The 24,002-nt window shown below is 41.2% G+C and overlaps 1 protein-coding gene across 1 annotated transcript in view; it reads left to right on the top strand.

The window, feature by feature from the left end:
* Positions 1–24,002, top strand: part of LOC121623033 (astrotactin-2-like) — a 263,780-nt gene that overhangs the window by 29,508 nt on the left and 210,270 nt on the right. Inside the window, exon 2 of the mRNA XM_041960153.1 lies at positions 12,874–13,061. Coding sequence (XP_041816087.1) covers positions 12,874–13,061 — 188 coding nt within the window. The remainder of the gene's footprint in view (positions 1–12,873; positions 13,062–24,002) is intronic.

The raw sequence follows: 24,002 nt of genomic DNA, 5'->3' as shown, positions 1-24,002 counted from the left end.
CTTCAAGAAGACATCTGAAAAGAAATGAATCAAGTGACTGCAAGAATCCTGATGGCAGCACAGGCTGTCCCCTGTAACCAAGGGAGACATGGAATGGAGACAAAGGTTTATGAAATGTACCAGTGAAAAGTTGTACAATAGTGGCAGAGCTGAAAACAATTCTCATGGTTCTAGTGCTGTGAAGGGCAGAACGGTAATCGCTTCAGGTTCAGTAAACATTTTTCTTCGGTTGCAGAGTTGTGAAGACCTGGAAAGCTCTAAACAGATAGAGCTAGATAGATAGATATGACACATCTATGATAGTACCGTGAAGTGAGATTTGGTACATACATGACAACATTGTGATTAATTGTCCAAACCAGAAGTGGCATTTTACCTGAACCTTCTTTCACCTGTATTTCTGTCAGAGGAACTATCATTGAATACATGATGTTACAGAATATAAACAGAAGAATTGCCCATTAAATCCAGACTCACCTTTTTAAAAAGTTTATAGAGTGCTGATTTTTGTGTATTGTGCATATTAGATCTGTAATGGTCTCCCTGTCTGGCAGACTAGCCTTGTTTAAAAAGCCTCATTAAAATATGCACTATCATAATGACCTTGCTGGTACAGGCTGCGGCGCGAGGAAGTAGTACCTCATGATCCACCTCCTTATTGAGGCTGATTAAGACCTTCATGTATGTCACCACCAAGTCTGTGCCAGGCAGAAGATGGATCCTGCCAGCAGCTGGCAAGGTGTCAAGCTAGATCAGTTCCTGTTAAAAAGACAAGAATAGCAGACTGATTTCCCTTTACCTTTGCAAAGTTTTCTGTGCCAGTACTATGACAAAATTCATTACGGAGCTAAAGAACAGCCTGAGGGACACTGCAGCGATCCAAGGCTTATGCCAAGACCCGAATGGATGGTTGAGACCTGTCAACGTGTTCGAACTTTGTTGAGATTGCCAACATGCCTTTGTGCCATCACCTGATCCTCGACGAGGTGCGACTTCAAGAACCTGGAGAAAGAGGTTACATATATGACGATGATGCTGCCATGTACAACAGGAACAACCCAAAAACACAGAGAGAAGAAAATAAGAGAAGACAAGGAGGAAATCAAGAACAGAAGAACTAACAGAGCCAACACAGTCAAAACTTTGCTGCAGGAAACTTGATGGCATACGCAATTAGTAGAGCAGGACTTGTTTTCTAATCCTGAAGCTATTTCAGGGAGAGATTTAATGAGCATTAAGTCCAGCAAGAGAATGATAATACTATAGAAAGGAGCTTGAACCAAGTGGAAGCTGGCTGTGGACAGAAACATCTGATGCGCCGACTCCTGACAGGCATGACCCATCATGCATCAAGTCCTTGATTTTCTCCCTGTCCTCAACCCCATGCTGGGAAATGGAGGAGTCCCTCATGGATTCCTGCTATAAATTCATCCTTGAGCAGTGTGTTTTCAGTTGGGCGCACTGAACACATCATGGTCTGCTGTTACAAGGCCATCGCTATTGGTGAAGGCCATCACCGCTGGCCCTGGAATTAGGTCCCAATCAAGTCTGTGGCAGCAACCATCCGGCAAGTGAGATCATTGTGACCAAGATGGTACAGCTCATAAAGCAGACTGCCAGCATCATCTGATATGTTAAACCAGTACCTATAACAACCATTAAGCTTCAGTCAAACTTTCTGATTCTGATTGATTCCTTACCACACGGGTATCTTAAAGAGACAAACTCTGCAACAGCAACAATCAAACCTCAAAGGGAAAATTGTTTTGGCCTCAAAGCCATGATAAATATACAATCTCCTGCTTGTTTTTTTTTTTTTTTTATTATTATTATTTAAATGGCTCAGGTCGAGTGCAATACAATTGAAGCAACCAGTAATACGTTAAGTAAGTTAAGTAAGCCTGTTGTGGTACACTGTTCTATATGACCTCCATCCAACTGTCATCAAAGGAAAAAAAAATCTGTGTCCTCGCCACAAAAATCAGCATCAGAAGTTTTCAAAGGAGCATATAATCAAGCCTGATGCATTTTAGAAACAAGTCCTGTGGACTGATGAAGTGAAATACAGCTTTTTGACTACAATGGGCAAAGGTTTGGAGAACAAAGGGTGCAGAATTTCATGAAAAGAACAGCTCTCCTACTGTCATGGTGGATTGATCATTCTTTGGGCCTGTGTTGTCACTGGAAGAGGAAAGAATGGATTCAATTTGACAGCAGCAAATTCTGGAAGCAAACATCAGACCGTGCTAATGAGAAGAGGATGGCTTCTACAGCAGGATAATGATCCTAAGCAAAATCTCAAAATCCATAATGGACGACCTCAAGAGGCGCAAGCTGAGGGTTTTGTCATGGCCCTTACAGTCCCCCGACCTAAACATCATAGTAAATCTGTGGATAGTCTTCAAAAGTGCAGTGCATGCAAGACGGCCCAAGAATCTCACAGAACTAGAAGCCTTTTGCAAGAAAGAATGTGTCACTCAGCATGCAGGGTACCCCAATTGTTTCAGGCCCCTTTTTCTTTCATATTTGAAAGTGTAAAATATGGAATTCACATTGTAAGCTCCAGTAAAATATTAAAGGAATATGTCATCTTTAACTTCATGGCTTTTAGAAATCAAGTCATCTTTTACTCACTTAGCTATTCACAGTGACAGGACCCTTTATCCTGCTAAATTTGAAAATTGAGATCACACAATTTTTGTGCCACAGATGGTTGTTTGCGGCAGACTAAGGAAGTATCCCCCAGATTTAACAGGCAGATTTCACAAAAAGAAAACAACGCTGGTTCTCACTGAGCTACAGCGAGGCACCTCAACTTGCAATGTATTGATGCCATCAGCCTTATTTGTTAGTTGTTTTGCAGATGCACTGTGTATTTTTACTTTCATTGGAACAAGGTTGACATGAATGCTCTAATGCAGTTTAAAATCACTGTGTCAATACACTGTACCCTTCTTATTTGACCGAGGTCTCGAATGAAGAGGCCAAAACAAAGGATTAGTAAATCTTAATGTGTACTATTACACCATAAGCCTCCCACTTTGGCACTGGCAGGCAACCCCATTGGTGGACAAGCGTTACATTAGAGTAAGAGAGAGTTAGAGAGATGTGAAATCAGAATAGGTCTTGTTAATGGGATTGTAGTGTTTTAGAAGAAGCCTATGCACTCAGCAGATAAGGGGACTGTTTATCCTGTTAATGTGTCACTTTAAATACATTAGGAGTGGGAGGGCTCCTGATTTTTTTTTTTTTTTTTTTTTGGCACTCTGCCTCTCTAATCCTGAAGAGCGCAAGGGACAAAGCATTTATAGATCCTCACATAAATTACCCTTTAACTGGTTTTTAGTGGGTTAATGAGAGAAAATTATATTTTGACTTAATTGCACAGTTAAATCTGCAAGGGGGTATTTTTTCAAATATCGATTTAAATTATTCAAAATTGAATTGACCTTGAGCAGGCACACATACAGACATACAGTGCGTAGGCACACACGCACACACACAGACAGGCACACACACAGACACATAAACAATGACTCACACAACAGACTGAATTCACTGCTAATGAGAGATAATCCAGGTCCCACTGTGCCACACTGGGACCAATGGCATGCAGCTATTTGTTTATTCTATTTACATTGTCAGAGCAGGTTCCCAGTGGTCTGTTAGTCCCACTATCAAACAAGTGCTATCCTGCAAATCATTGCTTACTCTGCACATGTCTTTGTTGTTGGAAAATATGTAAGATGGTGTTTGGCAGTGTTTGTGGATAGCTACGGTATGTTGTGATTTTTTTTTTTTAGTAGTTATAATACTATAACTACTAAAAAAAATAATTTATATTGTTTTTCTGTTTCTGCAAAGGCACGATATATTATATGGCTGACTTTCACTTAACTTCTGGGATGTTTATTTTGGGGAAAAAAAGGATGAAATATTCCCTTTCTTTAAGGCACTCACTGCGACTGCCTAATACTGTTACTGCCACACCTTGGTTGTGTGTTCTGAAGTCATAAGTCACCTTCTCCTTCATGCTGGGAGGCTCACTGGCGGCGTCTCTGAAAATATGATTGGTTTTCTCTAGGAGGTGGTCAGTGTGCAGTCCAACAGCTGCCGCTGTGATTGAGCACGGTAGGAGCTAGCATGGGTGTGGACATCAGTGATAAGGCCTGAGTGGCACAAGCAGGGCCCCTCGTTAGCAGGAGATGCTTCAGAGGACCCCACTAAGAACTCAGAGGACGGAGTTGTTCTCACGGTCTCAAATCCATTTCTCCTGCTGCACTGATGTTAACTTGAATGACTGTGTTCTTTGTCACACATCGTATGCAGAGCAACAATCGTATGCATTAAGAATGCACTGCATCCGTCTCTTTAAATACTTCTAGGACAGTCTGTCAGATAGCAGGCCCATGAAGTTACTCCTATTATACCAGGCATATTTATTCATCACAAAAAATCTTTTTGTACAAATTTCCATTCATGAACTGCTGTAATTCCGTGGATGGTAATATTATAAGTGGTGGGAGTGTGAGCCCTACTTACACATTTCATCTTGAGAAATGTCAGGTGTAAAAATGTATGAAGTGGGATCTGCAGTGAGGAACATGTAGGGAAGTGAGGTGAAAAGCAGGTCATCTAGAGAAACAGGTGTTGAGTCAACAGAATTGGATCCTACGGTGCTGATTGAGCTGCAAGGTACAGCGACAGCAGTCTACAGCACTTGGAGGTCTGAATGGAGGAGCAAAATACTGACAGTGTTTTCTTTTCTTTGCTTGTTTTTGCTAATTTTACAAACTGAATGTCCAACAGAAATCCCATTACTCTAACTCTTATAAAGATAATTAAGATAAAGAGCTTAAAATCACCTTCAATGCTGCCATTCCTCATACTATTTAAAACCAGACATGAAAGACCACAGAAAAAAGAGCTAAATTGGAGAAAGAACCATATTTTTTTCCAAAGTGTGCCACTGCTCATTAGATTTTTGGTTTTGCAGACAGGTATTGAGTATAAATAATATAATCTTTTATCGTGTTTAGAACCTTTTAGGTGTTTTGTACCATTTCTAAATTGGAAATGGTAACTCAACTTTATAATAACCATGGTGCTCCATTCCTGTCGTTGAAAACTGTAATCCAAAATCCCTAAATTTGCACCAGAATGTGGAGCTAACCTTCACGAAGGAGTGTAGTCGTACAGCAAAATGTAATCACCCAGTAATTTTGTGCAAGGGCATAAGTTGGTTTCAGATGAATAACCTTTTACTGCAATGCAGTTTTCATGTCCCCTGTCATAGTCATTGTGCCCTAGAATCCGCCAATGCCAGCATGTCCTAATGCAACCTGAAAAAAGTCTAAAATGCAAGATTTTTCACAGTATGTTAATTCAGTTATGGCTCACTGATGGTAAGAACATTGACCAAGTTATGCGATAATGGAGCTGATCATTTCAACACAAACACACACACACTCATGCGTGATAACCCATTGTGTGTCAGGCCAGTGCAGATAACATTCTTACATTTCCTGAAAAAGAAAAAGAAATAAAAAGTGATGCATTTTTAATTGTGTTCATTTTCATTGGTCTCTTTGTAAATGCCAGCTATTTCATTAGTGTTTGTAATGAGACATGGTGGCATTTAGTTGCATGGGTGTTAAAATGGAAAGGAGAAACCTGCATGCCTTCCAGTTCATCCAGTATTTGCCTAAATATTCCATAGCTCCTATCAGGTCATTATAAATGGCAATGGAACAATTAGCATTTCAGAAATGGGAGGATATGGCATCAAGACCATTTAGTAGCTAATGAAGGATGCATTTTTTTCAGCCTGTTTGTTTTGCCTCTAATGAATGCTTCCTGTCGACATTCAGCAGCACTGTGAAGTTCAAAAGTGAAAACATGTAGAATTTGCCATTGTCACCGCTGACAGAGATGTTTTTGAGGCAGAATTTGAATGTCTAGGAGGTATGCTAATATTCTTGAACACTTTTGATGAGTGTCAGCCTGATAAATCCCATTCCCCACTCTGTCTGTTCCTCTCTGTCTGCTTGTCTCTTGCTCTTTCACATATACTCACACCTCTCCTTTTCTGTCCTTGCTTTCATTTTGGGCCGAGACTTTTGGATCCCATGAATCCGTCCTTATTCTCTCATATGAATTATTGAATATTCATTTGCCTATTGTGTTGTCACAAGACAACCACACTGAAGGCAGCCTGAGCAACGAGATGTGGGGCGCAGTCAGTGGAAGACGGACGCGTCATGCCACGTATGTAATGACAGGCAGCAAAGTGCCTTTAGGGTGCCAGCTTTCATCATAGTAAATGTTGATGACACAGGCTTGTTGCCAAGCTGACAAACTGTCATGGAGCTGTCAAGCTTGCACAATCACTGACTTGCACTGCTATGATCACCTTTAAACTGATGAATGCCAACCTTTTGGGAACATGTGTTGTTGCTTGGGCGGGCAGGCGACTGTGTATATATGTGTATGCATATGTTTGTCAGCTCCTACACAGTGTATTCTAATGCAGGACTACTGTTTTGAACTTGTTGTCTGTCAGACTGTTTGAGGCAGTGCAACCTTGACGGTGATCATTATCAACACATGGCCCAATGGTGCCCAATTGGCCTCATGATATTAAATATATTGTTTATAAAAATCAGATTATAAAAGTAACACTGTCTTGCCTAGTTAGTGTTGTAGCTCAAGGGACAGTCCACTTTGAACAACGTTTCAGTAAGGTGAATATCTCCAAATACAGACTGCCATCTCCATTGCTGGAAATAAGAGCATTGGGGATTGAACTGAAGATGTATTCAGGTAATACCTTTTGGTGATGGTCCATTGACACAGAATTAGATTTTGACTGTGTGGGCCGGTAGACTTTTTGAGACATTCTATTCAAATGAGTTCCAGCTGTGATTTAGAAAATATACCCACAGCCCGGTAAAATTACCATGGGTACCGTCATAGTGTTGAAGGAATTTTTCCATTGTTCGTGATCAGTGGAGCAGCTCCAGATGACATCATTACCAGTCTTTTCCATCTTGTTCAGCTCAAGAAATCCTGACTAATTCAAATGTCAGAATGGCAAATGTTTATTCAGCTTTAGGGTGGATTTCACTTTTAACAAGCAAGTCAGCCTTATACAGTAAATTAGGTGTGAGATGAAGGGAATTGATTGTTGAAGTTTGTCGTTGTCACTCCACCAACATTTTGTTTGCATAATCACTGTGGCTCATTACTGCCCTCTGTGGGTTAAAAAAAAAAAAAAAAAAAAAACATCTGCCCCTGCCGAATGATCTGGTAATTTGTGAGATCTGCAGTTGATGTAGGTATTTTCCCCCAGTTGACCCAATGGACAGCGAAGAGCCCTTAATGACCTTAATTGAAAATTTCAACAAGCTCTAAGATTCTCTTTTGCAAGAGGAAAGACCTCCTGATGAGAAATATATGACTGTATATATAACGGCAAAGCAATAGGAGCAAGTTAAACAGTGACAGACGTTGAAATCTACTGATCTGTACAACGTTTCCTTAAAGCCTACGTTAACTGATTATTTTGGCATCTTGTGGCCAGGGCGAACAAGCTGTAAACAAAACAGTGAAATAATATCACCCTGTAAAGTCAATATGGTGAACGTGTTACCAGACAGTGGCTTTTTTATGCATGAAGCAGATGCAGAATAACAGTAGCATTCATTAGGAGTTGTGTTTGGGTCAACCCGATGAACGTACTGTCGAGGGTTTGTGGCTAATTTGTGCAGTGTTTGGTGCTGGGCAGGTAGGGTGTAGTTGGTCTTTAGGGCTTGCTTGCTGAAAACAGCTGCCCAAGTTTTGTATGCTGATCGCAACTCACTTTGTTAACACATGCTCATGTTTATTGGTGTTTCAGTGAGAAGTGCGACAGTTTTTCAGGCTCACGGATCAACGGTTTGCTAATCATGGTTTAATTTCAGCGTGCAACATGTAGCTGTTAACATTAGTAAGGGTTAGGGTTAGGGGTTAGTAATTCAGGTTTGATAGAGGTGGCATTTTTTAAAATAGAGTAGTTTGTTATGATTTATCCTTTGAAGCCACCAACAGATGTATTGTATGCTACTCTTCTGATGTACCCCTGCACATCATTGAATTTCACTGATTAAATCCTGAACTGATGCATACTGGTGCAAATGAGTAAAACTGTCATTTGTGTTTTTCCAGCCTGAATTTAAAACGCAAGTTTTCAGGGTTAGGGCCGTCTCCGCTGTGTGGTGGCGCTGGTCGCTGTGTGTGTTCCGTGGTTGTGGGCAACCTCATCTCATCGAATATCCAACTCTAAGAGACTGTGCTAAGTGGAAATCACTCTTGCTGGAGGCAGAATCTCAAAAATGTGAGAACTCCAGTTTGAACTCAAAATTGAACTCAACACTTCTAGCCAAACCTTGCAAATGATGAAGAAAAGATGAAAGCTCTTTAACGACATACAGATAAAAGAAAGGGGCCAAGAGAAACACAAGAAGACACAGAGTGAGCACTTATATGATCACCAGCTGATTACCGAGCAATGCTGGATAACATTACAGCAAGCTGTACAACCTTTACAAACTGAGTCTTGTCTCAAATTGACCTTAAGGCAAAGCTAACTGTAATGGAAATAGAGAACAGTGACAAATGGCTAAAAGTTGGCTAAAATACTTGTGAAACTACGTTGAACTATTCACTGAATCAATAAAGAAAGCTTTTACCATCAGCCAGCGAAGAACAACAAGAAGTCTTAAAAGTGTGCGCAGTATCCAGCATGAATTCCTACAGTTTATTGTCTGGGTTTGAACTGGTACATGTACAGTTGCTTTCAAGGTCCATAATGATAGCTTACAACCTGCATATGTAGCATTACTGCTTGTCTTCCTGCCTTACAACGATTTTCGAAAGCATGCATTTTTAGTTCATACAGCAGTTCATTTAGTTTTTTTTCTTGATGGAATGAAAATAAAACTTGCACGTACTGAAAATGAACCGCAGTTGTGACCAGCCAGCGATGGCTTTGAAAACCTGCAATACTTGTTTTTCCTGCTAAACAGCAACCTTTTTAATGCAAGAAACAGGGAAATGCATACAACTCTTTGCCCGACATCTGTTTCCTAAAAGCTCATCATTGCAGTGTTCTTCAGCAGATGAAATGTATCACTGAGAATATTTTTTTTTGAAAATGGTTGCTGCTAAGAGCTTTACTATCGCTCCACAATTACATCACTCCGGGAAAACAAATGCACAGTTTCGTCGATGACATCTTTCTGAAGAAATCATTGACTGCTTCCAAGGGACAAAAATGAATTTAAAACCACTTTACTGGTACACTGCATGTCATGAATGCTTTGAAAAATGCTCAGCAGTAATGTAAAGAATACACTATTTATTTGTAGTTATGGGCCCAAACAATGCATTGTCTCTTATGGATGATTCTGCAAAACCTGGTCTCCCTCTTTTTGTTATTTGTGCAGTTTTGAATAATATGACAGTTATGTCTTTTTCCCAGCCGTCTGCTGGAGCTTTATGGCCACAATGTGGAAAACCCAAAAGAAAAACACGAGTTCTTCAAATTAGCTACTCTGTAAAGATCCAAGCATCGTGATGTGTCACCACATCTCAGTGATCGATAGAATTAATGGAGACATTTTTCCTGCATCTATGAAATGTTCACCATGGCATGCCTTCGGGTTGTCCTTGGACTCAGTTTGGGAGACAGTGTATTGCTGACACCCTTGCTGGGAGCATACTGGCTTTAGTCACTCACGTACAGTGCACACATGCACACACAGTCGTGCACACATACACATTAATAATGTTCCTCCTAATGAATTACAAGCAGACCTTGAGGCCATACACCTATATCCCAGTAACGTCTGGCTTGGTGCCCAACGACAAGCCTCATAGCTCAAAAGACAAGGACACACGCACGTACACACACACATGCACAATCCTTTTGTCTTTAAATAGCATGCCTACTGAGCTTTCTCATCTACATAACAATTGTACAAAGGTAGGTAACAGCCCTAGAAACTCTATTACTGTCCATCCATCCTGCATGTGATTGCTTCTATTACTGCAAGAGCTGCTTTTCAGTTTTTCAAATGAAAATCACTTTTAATTTAGATCAAACTAAGTGTCAGTGTTGTGCAGAGTTATTTAAAGCTGTCTGAAATGCACATAAAGCACGTGAGCAAAGTTCCGGGGCAAATATGACAGGGGCCTGATAAGCTCGGTTTAAAACAGCAGCAGATGGCAGGAGGCACCTCACTGTTGGCCCAGCAGACAAAGCTTTATCTCTCGTCAAGGTGAAAGGTCAAGCGCTGTGTCTTCAGCATGCAGATTAAACATAAAGAGTTGAATAGCCAGCAGTTATGGCATTTAAGAATTTCACACCCCACAAAATTTTATCATAAGCTGTAGTCAGCAAAAGAATAGAGCACCTCACTGTTGCTGCACAAGAGGGAGGTTGTTTAAAGTGTACTTCCACAGGGTGTATTAGAAGGATTTAAGATTATGGGAACACTGTCGACAGTTAAGAATTATGTGTCTGCAACTTTGGTTCATGATTAATCAGTTATTCAAGAAAAAAAAAAAAGCATTTGGTGGTTTTGCAAATGTGAGCATTTATTGCCTCAGTTTTATATCAGTCGTGAATGTAATATCCTTGACTTTTGGTCTCTGACAAACAAGCAATCTGCAGACGTTTGAACGGACTGGAGTTGGTGCTGGAGAATATATTAACTTCACCTTTAACTCTGGTTTGGCCTCCACCGACTCCTGAAGGGATTGTCGCTAATTTGCCCAGTGTTTGGCGCTGGCCAGGTAGAGCATCGTCGCTTTTTGGAGCTTACTGGGTGAAAACAGCTGCCCTCTGCGAAAAGAAACAGCCAACAGGAGGATGGCAGTTGCGTCAGATCTGCTCAGCGCGCCGAAATGTCGCATGCTGATCAATACCTGCACCGAGGAAAGCAAACAAACACCCGGTTTGCTCACTTTGTCAACACATGTTTATCATTGGTTCAGTGAACAGTGCAGCAGTTTCTCAGGCTCACTGATCAACTGATTAACGCTTTGCAAATCAGGATTGTCTGTGTTAAATTTCTTTTGCCACTTGCAGCTGCTAACATGAGTAAGTGTGAATCAGGCTTGATAGAGGTGCCGGATTGCGTTTGTAAAATACAGCATTTTGTTATGATTCATCTGTTAAAGCCCCAAACAGATGTGTGCTACTCTTCTGACGTTCCCCTGCAGCTGATTGAATTTCACTGACTGAATCCTGCATTGATGCGTGCTGGTGCTTAGGAGTAAAACTTTTGACATTTGCTGCTTTTGCAATTTCTTATCAGTTGTAATGTAATATCTTTGACTTTTTGGACTGTCTGTCAGACAAACAGGCAACCTGCAGACGCCTGGATGGACTTGAGTTGGTGCTGGTGATTTTTCACCATTTTCTGACATTTTGTGGCCTAGATAATTAAGTAATTATTAAATAATGATAACAGTCAGCTTAAGTAGGAAAGTGCTTAAGTAAAGCATAAGAAAAAAACATGTTAATTGCCGTCTACATACCTTACCTTACCTCACCTTACCTACTAGTTAATAGACCGTATTAGTTCTGTCATTTTCTGAGAGGTTGTCTGTTCTGCATGCTCCCTCTCTGCACCTGAGCAGCCATGGCACAATTGAGCACAGCCATCCCATAACCCTCCCATGCCGTCCATGTCCTCTGACCCAGAGTCAGTGGGTTAATAACCAACTGCACCGAAAGCCATTTGTCATTTTCTACCTGCCGCTGATAGGCGATGTCAGCAGATGTCTATGCCCTTGTCACCCAGCCACATGACAAATACTGTATCAAGCCTCGCAATCTGAGGCTCCCTGAGGCTCCTCAGTACTCCTCTACTGAACAACCACTCCCACTTGGTAGCATTAGATTCTTGCGCTGTGATCCATATCGAGATAAACTGGTGATCCCCCTGCTCTTTTTCATCTCCTTTTTCCATTGCCCCATAAACTGTATTTGGGTCTGTTGTCTCTGTCTCTCTTTTTTTATTTTGCACATTTTCCTCTCTCCTTTGCTTTAGCATGTTCCCAGCTTTCCTTTGATGTTTGATACTTAATGCCAGTGCTGGCCCGGAGCTAATGGTTTTATATTGGCAGAAAATGTGGGACGATTTTTGCAGATAAGAAGGGGACATTGAATGGAGAGACAGCATTTCTACAACTGCTTCGGACGTGTGAATTTAATCGAGCTTCGTAATCCATTGTCTTCCCGTTTGTAGAGTTTTTGTGTCTGTGTTTCTTGCCTGACAAAAATGAGGAGTGTAAACAAATGGATATTAACAGGAGTAAGTCTTTCCCATCTGTGACTCATTTTGTCTATAATTGAAGCGGCGTATTGATTGTGATGGCTGAAACTTTCGTGACGCTTGCCACTTATTAATTTCGAATTTAGACAAATCTCTGACTAATACCGTGGGGGGAAAAGTTGTCATCATAAAGATTTCATCAAAGCAGCTAAGCAATGCAATAGCTTGACAGTAATTCTTACCAAGCCAACTGTGCAGATGTAAAAATTATGACAGCCTAAGAAGTCTGTCCAGCTATTCAAGAGTTCAGGGTTTCTAGTTGCAGCACTGTGTTGATGTGCGCTGAGGCAGAGCACTGCACTAGAATACTGATGCACACTAATACTTGAACTGTGGCTTATTCTTCACAGGCCGTTTTCATTTTATTTTCTTTTAATTTTCACATAATAAGGTGAGGACTTCTTACACAATGTAAATGTCACTTTCTAATGAATTTAATGTTGATCTCACAAGCCAATTCCCTCTCTCCTCTCTCTTCCCTTCTCTTCAGAGATGTCGGGTACGGGAGAAGATATTTCTCAGGTGCACTGGAAGCAACAGTGGTTGGAAAACGGGACACTGTACTTCCATGTGTCCATGACTGAGTCTGAGCTTCAGGCCCAGACAACACAGCCCACAGCCCGGGAGCCTGCTCATGTCCTACATGAGCACATGCATCTGCTGCACATCTCAGTTATGGTAAGTTGTGAACAACGAAGAAATGTGGTTGCATACATAGAGTCAGGTATGAATGCATTTGTGGCACGGCAAATGCATGCAGAAATAGGCCTTTGTAAACGGTTAAATGTGACCGTCTCTATGTGATCTTCCACAATGTCACGCGTGGCTCGTGGTTGCAGACGTTTGGGCCTTCTGAAGATCCTTTTCACGGAATGTCATAACTACAGTTTGACAATCAATATATACGGTCTTATAGTGTCACAACTAGATAGTTTGGGACTTTTTAACCAGTATAAGGAAAGATCTTCCCATTTGATGGTTGTCATATTAATGTTTTGTGGCATTTTTTGGCCTCTTTGATCCCTCAATATTAGCCAGCAGCATTAGTCCAGCATTGCTCCGACCTCAATAGCTGCAAAACATGTTAACACAATGCCAGGTTCAACAGGCCAACCCACAAAATAAACAGTAAAACAACATAAAACACTGCAAAACTTACAGCTTCCAAGTCTGAAGTCAGGTCACAGACAGCTGGAACAGGGTATTGATCGAGCTTGAACCGTTACCAGCCGGCAGAGTAAAATGCACACGCACGTTCCACTTTTAAAGCCACTGCGGGGACATTTCTGCCACGTTTCTATCAAAACTAAACTTCATCCACTTCTGTCCCGTGGGGCCGAGGGCAGATGTAGCCATTTGTGCTGCTCTGTGCAGCCAGTAGCAGCAGTTTAGCTCTGAGCTTTGTCGTGGCCCTCTTCGAGAAAGCAGTCAGAAGTTAAATGATTAGCGCACAGTAATAATTTTCCAGTTGCTGTGGGGACGTTTCCATTAAAATATAAAATGAATCCACTGGGTGTTGACACTCTCAGAAGGTTGGAGTAGACGAAGACTCTTGCGTCGGTTCTTGCAGCCAACAACAGAGAAACTGGCTGGCTTTGCTCTTACATCCACACCCCAGTATAGCAGACAGTGGGGTAGATTCACAAGGTTTCGGTGGGCGGTGCGGTCACCTAGCTGGAGGTGGTGCTGCGTTACATAGCGATGCGAAAAATAGCAGAAGAAAAGGTTGGACTACGAACGAGGCATTCGAGGCCGTTCAGGAGCAGTGTTTTCTGTAGGAGACAATAACTCCCTTTGGCGTCGCGTTCGGGCTTTGTAACTTTGCATTTCTCCTTGCACAAAAATTCTAAATAATACGCTAAAGGCATAATATGGCCTCTTTAAGGCTGTTTCGCAGGAAGCATTGGAGTTGGTGGTGTGGAAAGAGTAATGACTTTGTAGACAAGAAGTCTGTGAAGGTTAAGATCTTCAAATGTCAAACCAGCCCGGCGAAGGCAGAGCTACAGCCTCCACAGTGATGTAGCTCTGTATATCACAGTAGTTCTTGCTGATGGGATGGCGTTCGGCTGTGAGAGACTGTTGACTTTTTTAAAGCGTGCAGTCATCAGTAGGAGAGTTTTCTTTACATCCAAGCTTGTGTTCTTGCAGTGTGTGTATCAGTAGTGCTTACATTGCCGTACTACAGCTTCATGACTGTGGTACATAGGATTTTGCTGTTGCTTTAAATCTGCTGAGACTCAAGTTTTCTATTAACTTACACATGTTCACAGGCTACAATAGAGCTGATAACTGATTCTCCGTGTTCATCACCTTATGTGCTTTACCTGACCGACGCCGGGCTTTTCATGCAGCCCTCTCCTCTCCCAGTCTCTGCCTCCGTCACGTCACCCCTTCACTTTCCCCCCTCCCCCGAAGTCCAACTTTTCAGGCTTCAGGTCGCGTGCTTTGCACCTATTTCGCGGCTGGCTCTTTCTGCCTCGGCTCCCCTTGCACATCCCACCAACTTCTCTATTTCTGTCCCTCCCCTGGTCTCTCCGTGCAGCATCTCCACGCTCCATCCGCCTCCGCGTTCTCTCGAATCCTCTCACCTCTCCTGCTCACAGCCCCACCTTCTCCTTCCTCGCTCTCAGAAAACACTTCTGGTGACACTTTATTTGAAGGGATGTGCACAACACCGTCATGACTATGCCCTAGAATCTGACATAATCATGAATTAAACATTATGACTGAATATGACCCTTGTGTGTGACTGTCATTTTGTTTGTCACTTTCAGCGCAAAATTGACACTGAAACTGGAAATTTGTTATTACAACTTGACATGAACTATAGTTTAATAATGCTGCAGTTTTTGTGCATTTGTCCTTTAGTTCAACACTTGTGTACGCTGTAATCACACCGTTAGACAAAATTTGATTCTAAACACTGTCATGGAAGCATTTGACAGCTAAATAGCATTTAAACCTGCCAAGAAATGTTTATGACAGGCCATGTCCCTCGTGTCAAGTTGTCGAGACGGAGAATCTCTGGATAGGCATCAACTTTGCACTAAAAGTGACAAATGAAAGATAATGCTAATAGTTCTAAACACCTCATGACCGTCCTTTTAATGCTCTCATATGTCTGTGAATATGAGCATGGTAAAGGTACAAATTATGGGTTTGGGAGAAGAAGTATGCTTTAAATGTCGATGTTTTATTTATATGAGCGCATTAACTGTTACGACAATATAATTTCCAATGGCAATGAGGTTTTTTAGATAGGCCTTTTTCACAGCAGGCGTTTGGATGATGTTACATCGTAGCACAGGCGTTACGAATAACATTAATAATGGCTCTGTTCTGTTGGACTGTCCCAGTAAGCCATGACAGTGTGACAATGAGACAACATGCACAAAACCAGGATCTGGACACCAAAACAGCTAAATGGTATTCCAGCTGTCATTAATTATATTATTTACACATGCTTTGTTTACAGTGTTACTCTGCATATCACTTTTGCCTGTGACCTTCAGTTGGATTTGCAAATAGTTTGTGCATATTTCTCTCAGATGAAAAGTAAAGTGAAAATTCACAACTTGCTAACAGTGGCTCACACCTTTCTGGCCTCCTCCGTATGCTCGATTATTGAGTTCTCTGCGCTCCTCCTTTAGTAACAAGGCTGTTTTAGCTACAACTGGTCTAAAACGCAGCGCAAAGCCTACAAAGTAAAAACGAAGTAAAACTGAAACCTTGTATATCTTCTCCATATAAAACGAATCAATTATTCTGTTACATGTTTCTAAGCCTTCCATTTCAAGGTTTCTCCACCGGCCTAATGTGGAGCTTTACATTAAAAGTATATCTGACCATCATCAATGGTGACCCGTCCAGAGTGTAGCCTGGCTCTCACCCAGTACCCAGTGGATGTCGAGATAAGCCCAAGCCTCTTGCTCACAGATAGCAGAACAGACCATTAGAGAAGACTGATGTTTCTTTTGTTGTGTTTGCAATTGGATTAATTAATTATGATATTATAATTATTATAATGATTAATGAATATTGCTCTCCTCTTCCTCCCAGTCTTGGTTGCCTCTCACTGTCCTCTGCTCTACATTCTCTCATACATCTTTATAATTAGACGCTGCTGTTTCCTTAATCCTCTCATCTTCAACCCACATCCTTGATTAAGGAACGCCCCGGCTTCTTTTTGTGCCTGTTTGCTCCTTAGCAGCATTAGTAGTGAAACACTACAAAAGCAAACTTTCCGGTGAACGACCCAAAGGCATTTCTTTTCCTGTATGTGCATGGTAGGTTCAAGATGTGACCATCCGTGTATTACATTTAATTCTTAATGCTGAACCTTCCTCGTATGTTGTACACAGGATATGTGCAAGAGGAGAGTTTGTAGTGGTATTGTATGATGTTTATTAACTAGGTGAAATTCTATTTGTACACACATCCAGCATATACAGAGAAACATAAACATTTGGAGTTTTGGGTAACCTGACAGACATTATTAAGCCATTATTTGTGTTGACGTGACTAATGAAGGCATCAGTTTTTGAAACTGGTCCAGTATTGAGCGAGAGTGCTGCAGCCATCAGATGAGAAATGTGCTGCAGCGTAATCCCGCCGTGCATTTACACACCGTCAATTTCCGTCCTCTAAAAGTACTTGTTTTTTTGCCACTGAAAGGCTCATATTTTTATTCTAAGTGTGTGACATTATGGACAGGATCCCTTCACAGACTGACTTTTTTGTTAAAGAGTAAGATCCTGTTTGTTCAAGCAGAAACAGCTGCTGTATCACTCATGCCAAGGCCACCAGACTCCATTTACAGAAACAGTCATTTTACCATTGTGAAACGCACGCCATTCACACAAACAAACAAAAAACACAACACCAACTCTGGTTTAGTCGGAATAAACTCTTAATTCACCGGATCGGGAGAGGAGCAACGGAGAGGGCGGACATCAGAGAAGCAGCGAGGAAACAGGACGTAGAGCCGGACGTTTTCACATCTAACACAGAAATTGTTTTCACCGGACAGGCTTATATATGTTGAACTTCAACAGATTTGTCGTGTTGGTGGATAGTATTCATGGGTTCATTACTGCCAGCATCCACTTTAACTTGCAAGTACTCATGTGATCCATTGTTAGATTAAAAAATATTGATTATAGCTGCTGTAAACATAGTTTTACATGCTCATGCCTGCCATGTCTTTGCAAAAGTTGCATTCTTGCATTTGTGGGGAATGCACCTTGGGGTTTGGCTTCTGTGTAACACATAGATGTAAGTGTGTAAAATGCAAAGGCGGAGGGGAGGCGTAGCGTGGTAGTCAGAGCAGGGCAGAAGGTGTGGGGGTTTGGCCTCGTGGCCCTAAGGTGTCTCCTGGCTCTTTGAGTGAACATCACAATGTCTGATGCTGTCAGTTCTGGCCCGGGCTGAAGTGTGAGCACTCTATTCTTCTGGCATTGAGCTGTCAGTTTCTCACTCACTCAAGCAATCGTTTTCCCAGCTCTCTCTGCTTTTTCGCCGTCCTTCCCCCAAACTGTCTCACCGTCATGTGACGGATGGCAGCCGACAGAGACAGGTATCAGCTTTAACACAGGTTAAAATGACGATTGACTGACTTCGCGATCAGATTTGGTTTACAGTAACTGACTCGCGCTAATAACTCATTTCACAGAATTTTGTTTGTTATTGCAAGAATTTATTATTCTTACAGTATTTTGGAAATATTTTTCAAACTCTTACTCAAACAGTGGTCACTGGCTGTTATTTTCAATTAGTTTTCAATTACTTACAAACACCACAATCTCTCCAAATCACTATTATTATTAATAAATCACATGATATTCTCTATTATTCTCAATATTTAACTGCTAGATATATTCATGACTGAAATGTCATGGCAATACCACAAACTACAATTAGACACTGTGATGGTAGAGTGACAATATTTAAATGTCTAAATTTGGACTGAATCCACTGCACACCATTGTTCATACATGATCATACATACACAAACCTTACATTACAAAGCATTATATTCTCATGATCCTTTATCCGAACACTTTCCTGACATATCTGTTTTTATCTCAGCCAGTAAATGAGTTCAGTTAACGACTGATGTGTAATTTATGCACCTCCATAAATTGCCTTTGAGAGAATAAAAAGACCTGTGAAAGTGTGGGTTGTTGCGTTAGTTCATCTCGGCTGAGACTCTTACTGCCTGTCACATGCCGTTTAATTGTCTGATTATGAGTTATGTTGAAGAGTAAGTTGTGACACTTAAAAGCAAGGCATGTTATGTTACATGGAAAGATTATATTTAGCAACGCTAATGAGGATGGCGCTTCATTTGATGATTTATGGACTTTGCGCTGGCTATCATACAGTGCATTTATCTGCATGTTTAATGTGTACTAGCCAAGATACTGTTACATAGAACTACAGCTGTCTGTCTTGGTTTCAGACCTCCTTCGTATCTGACAGGATACTATTATTTTAAGTTTTGTTGGATTTTGGCATTTCAGCATGTTCTGCTCCCTGCCTTGAGGCTTTTATCTAAAAAGGTTTGATTTGCATTGTGTCATCAAAATGAGCACACACACACTTAAACAACTGTTGCAAGTGTTTTATTTGTTAGGGTGGCTGTTTGTCAAACTGCTTTTAGTCTTTGCTCTGCTTTTTTTTTTTTTTTGTAGCTCTGAAGGATGCTTCAGCAGGAGCTGAACTGTGATTGTAAATCATTGGAAGGGTAGTATTCTATATGTCAGTATCAGCTAAAGTGCGTCATTGCGATTCACTGCTGTCTGTCACTGTCTTAACTGCAGCCTCAGACGCTGTGTTGATAAGTAAAATCTACTACTCGTGCTACTTGTTTTTCGTCATCATACATTTGTAAAAATGGCGACGTTAGAGGTGGTGTTATGGGAAATATGAAAGACACACACACACACACTCACACTGAGTAATAAATCTGTTAACACCATCGGAGGCAAGGATGATTGATAGAATTTAAACCATTTCAGAAAGAACTTTCACAGCTCCGCAGAAAGATAATGAGAAAAAAAAAATAATGTGATTCATGGAATTATTAACATCTAACACCAGACAGTTTGCCTCCGGAAAGGAGTCACACCCGTGGTTTGATCAGACCCCCGAGATGTACTGAAGCAGCTCTTAAACAAAGCCCCCATCCCACAGCTAAGACAGATCACAGAGAAAAAGCAATTTTCTCCACTCAGTGCAACCTCTACACCAGAAACCATCCATGATGCACAATGCATGATGCAATACAGAAAGTTTTTTTGGGGAAAAAGAATTATAGGTGAGATATAATTGCATCCCCTTCTCATCAGGACTGGGAATGATATAATGCAGAGGGAATTTGAATGTGGAGTTCAGAGGAAACAGCAATCAGTCATTTTGTGTGGAGCACCGCAGAGGATTTTTCAAAGAAATGGCATGTTTGAGTTCACACGGAGGACAGGTAGTATTTTACCAAAATGAGATGCAATAAAGGCTGGCACTTCAGAGCCTTTCATACGCCACGTTACAGAACATAATCATCTGTTCCCTGAGATCTGGGCCGCTGTAGGACAACACAAAATGAAAATTAGACATGTTTCATTGACTACGTGGACATTATGTTGAAAATTCCAGTTAGCCAACCAACCAAAACAAAATAAATGACTGAAAACTAAAATGAATAGGAAACATTTCACTTTTGAATTCCGTCTGACTCATTTCTTGTAATTGAGCGTACGCCTGGGGTCGATTTAACATTCCCAAGCTCCCACAATGTGAAGGGAGGACTACTATTCTTATCTCTGTCCTGATAGATATGCATGAAGATACAGTGTACCCTACACGGTTGAAATGGCGTCCTTATAATTAAGCAGTCACCGGTGATATATGATCATCAGTGCGGTGGGTCATCGAGGCATTTGAGGCAGTCGTGGCTCCTGTGGAATCAGGGCCTACAGAAATTAATTTTCGGCACAGGCGGCCATAATGCTGCTGTGTTTGAAGCCATTTTCAATTATCACATTAAAGTCCTAGTGAGTTACATTTTAATTGCTCAAAGCTTTAATTGTTTCCGTCACCTTTTGGTTCGCGTTTGGTGCACGTTAAAAATCAGCACTAATTAAAATTACTGGTAGCTAAAGAGACTGACAGGATGCTTCTCGAGTTCTGAATTATTAGAAGTGTGATTTGCTGCAGGAGCTAATTGTTCCTCTGTACCATTAATGAAACTTCTTTACATCATCGCTGCTCGCTTTGATACTCGCACATCTCACAGAAGTGGTATCTCAAGTCCCGGGCTCATTATGCTCATTTGCCAGCTTTTCAGCATATATACCACAACAAAAGTAGTTGTAATAGCTCTTATCAAAGTATTTAACAAATACTGAGACAAATTTATATGTCTGTTGCCCTTCTTTTCCTGACAAAATACTGCAGGATATACCGACATGACACTTTTTAAAGCAACTGTTGAGCACTTCCTGTCCTCCCTCATCCTCCATCCCCTCGTCCAACCCGTAGACTGTTTAAAACACGTGATGTGGGGTTTCTGAAGAGCCATTGTGAGGCTGAATGGGGAAATCAGCCATACAGACCAAGACTGTTTTTTGTACAAGGCCGTAAACATGTTTATATCTGCTGTAAAGTTGTGTTTTTTAATATGGGGGTCTATGGGGACTGACTTTTGGAGCCAGCCAGTGGATGTTTTTTTTTTTTCTTTTTTGCCAACTTGGTCAGAGCACAAAAAGCTGTAAACACAACATTCACATATTATCACCTGATGAAGCTGTTATGTCAGCAAACGTTGCCAATTTTTACATCCAGAAGAAACAGAGAAGCATTAACGTTGATTTGGAAGCATGCAGCCTGAAGAATATGTCTGATATTTGTGCTCCTTTGTGCATATTTGTACTCTGAGATCATTACAGGGAAATACATCAGTAACATTTCAGTGGGCAGTCTGAAATGACAAGTGTGAGCTGGAAGCAAATGTCCGGGACCTACGCTTATGTCTCATTTGGATTCTAAGGGATGTCTGTGTTTCGTTTGAGTAGTTTGAATTTGAAAGTGTTAGTGTTTGTCCGTTCGCCGTTAGAACTGTAACTGGCACCGGAAAGTGTTGGTGACCATTCTCATGTCAAGTGGACAGCATCCAAGAAAAGAAATCACGCCATGTTAGCCTTCTGATTACATTTTTGCTTTGAGCGTACGCGACATGCGCTGCATAAAATGAATGTATAGCATTTGTAGTGTTCTCAAAGTTGCAGCATGATCAAAATGATTTTACTAGTGATCACCTAATTACAGTGATATTTATTGGGATTGGCATTTGTTGGGGTTTTTTTGCGTCTTCAGCAGGCTAACCTTACCATGTTACTCTGAGATTCTACTCTACTCTGAGTTCCTTCCTTTGAATCTAGTTTATTCTGCGATACCAAAACACATCTAAAAAATACATTTTTTAGTTTATTAAACATATAATTGTCCACCTCAAAGAAGTATCATTAATTTGGCTAATGTGAAGTATTGTACCCTGCTCAGACATGGAGGCCTGGTTTTCTTACTTTTCTTTTACTTTACTGCTGACTATGATGACAAGCTGCTCCATTAATCAGTTAAATGAGATATTAAAGCAAAAAGTGAAAGTAAAGTCAAATATATTAAATATTTCTATTTTTTCTCCTTAGTCCTTACACTCAAATATACAACAAAAACAAATACATTTAAACATTCGCTTGTTCAACCTTTATGTTAACTCTGAAATGCTTTGAGGAACAGATCTCATTTACAATGTAAAAAAAAAACAGGACCCAGACACCAAGAAACATGAATATGAAGCTGAGCTGAAAACACCATAAAACATAAAAGTAATTAAAAACCAAATCAGTGAAACAGTAAATCCCGCAGCAGTTCAAGTTTAAAGCAATAAACGGATGTAAAAAGAAACACGCATTGCCCTATAATTTAACTTTTTTGTTACTGTTGTAGATTTAATTTTTTTTTAATTTTCTCGCCCATGTTGATTATTTGAATGATATTTTTACATGAATCTTCTATGGCATGTCTGAGGCATTTTCACTGCAACAACTGAATCGCTCTGGTTGCTTTGCGGTGAAGGAAACCTGTGGTTTACCAGCTGACCCAGACTTAAAGTGATGATGTGCCTCAAGTCTAAAACACATCGCCTCTGCGGCGCAGCAGCATGTCATATGACACTTATCATCTGACGCCCCTGGCACACATCAGCCGTGCTTCGGCGTGTCTTCATGTAAAACATGCTCCCGAGTTCAGGACTCTATTTCGTGTCATTTCACTTCATTCCCTCACCTGAAGAGAACAATCTCTCCAGAGGATGTCTTTTTAAAATATCATCTTTATAAAGTCTCGACTGGGTTATAAATGTCTGGATTATTAGGTTTTTTCTTATTCCGCAGCAAGCTCCAGCTTGTCGACTGTGACAGCTGAAAGTCTGTAGAGATAGACATCCCATCATTGGACCCAAAAAGATGTCAAGTTACAGTAGCGAGGACGAGCCAAATCGAGGGAGTGTGTCTGAAAAAATGCTGCTCCTCCGTAGCATCCACAGTGTTGGCAGATGAAAATAGAACAGCATTCTGTCTCAGACCCTCATGCGTGCATTGCTATCAGTAAAAAAAATAATAATCGGGCCCTCTGTTTTCACCTCTTATTCGACAATGGTGTCTTTCGGGCTTTGTGTCTCACAATGTCACAAGCACAGTAAAAGTTTAGGAAGTTTTAAGGCAGACTGACCGTCAAACACAGCGCCATGGCCCAGCCAGAATATACTTGTTCAATGAATTCATCGCGAGGAACCATTTTGAATTAAACACAATGGTTTGAAAAGGATTTATGAATTTAATATTTATTTTTTTCTAAATGGACTTTTCCCAAGTCAAATTCAGTTTTCTCCATTCAATTACAGGTTTCATGAGCATAAGGGCCTTTTTTCCTCCGTGGCTGCCAACAGTCGACTAACACACTTCACTTAGCTAACAACCAGACGGCTGGCTGGGGGCCTCGCTCGTCGTTTCAGACAGTGACTGAGTCTAGTCTCCCCAGTCAGCGAGAGGCTTACAAGAAATGTATTATTTGCGAGTATTGGGCTCGGAAGATTGAGCATATTGGCATTTAACCAATATGGCACCGTAGCCTGGCAGACATGTAGCTGTCAGAATCAGCTTCGGCTATTTTACAGCTGCAGGCTGCCAAGACGAGTGCACAGCACTTTTCCAAAGTTCACTTTACACTGACGAGACATTTTAATCTGTGACAAGCCAACAATATCCAGGGCCTTCAGCTTTCCCCCCGAAGCTCTCCTACTAACCCACTGACTGCTGCCACAGGGAGCGGCCCTGAGCTCCCGCCGATGATGAATCTGTTGCCTTCTGTCCAGAGGGCTTATTTGTTAGTGTAAGGGGATTCCCCAGTGTTCTCCATACCCTTCCTGACAACGGAGGTCTTCTGAAAGTCGACCCGTATGCACTCATTTCACACATGAGCCTCCTCTGCTGCGACTGCAGTCTTTCAACCTCCGGAAGGTCTCTCCTCAGGTTGGAGTGAGGGGTCGCATGAGAATAAATA

This window comes from Chelmon rostratus, chromosome 19 (assembly GCF_017976325.1).
Source record: "Chelmon rostratus isolate fCheRos1 chromosome 19, fCheRos1.pri, whole genome shotgun sequence".
In the NCBI taxonomy this organism is placed as follows: Eukaryota; Metazoa; Chordata; class Actinopteri; order Chaetodontiformes; family Chaetodontidae; genus Chelmon; species Chelmon rostratus.
The sequence above is the reverse complement of the archived record's forward strand: the minus strand, read 5'-3'. Positions and strand labels throughout refer to the sequence as shown.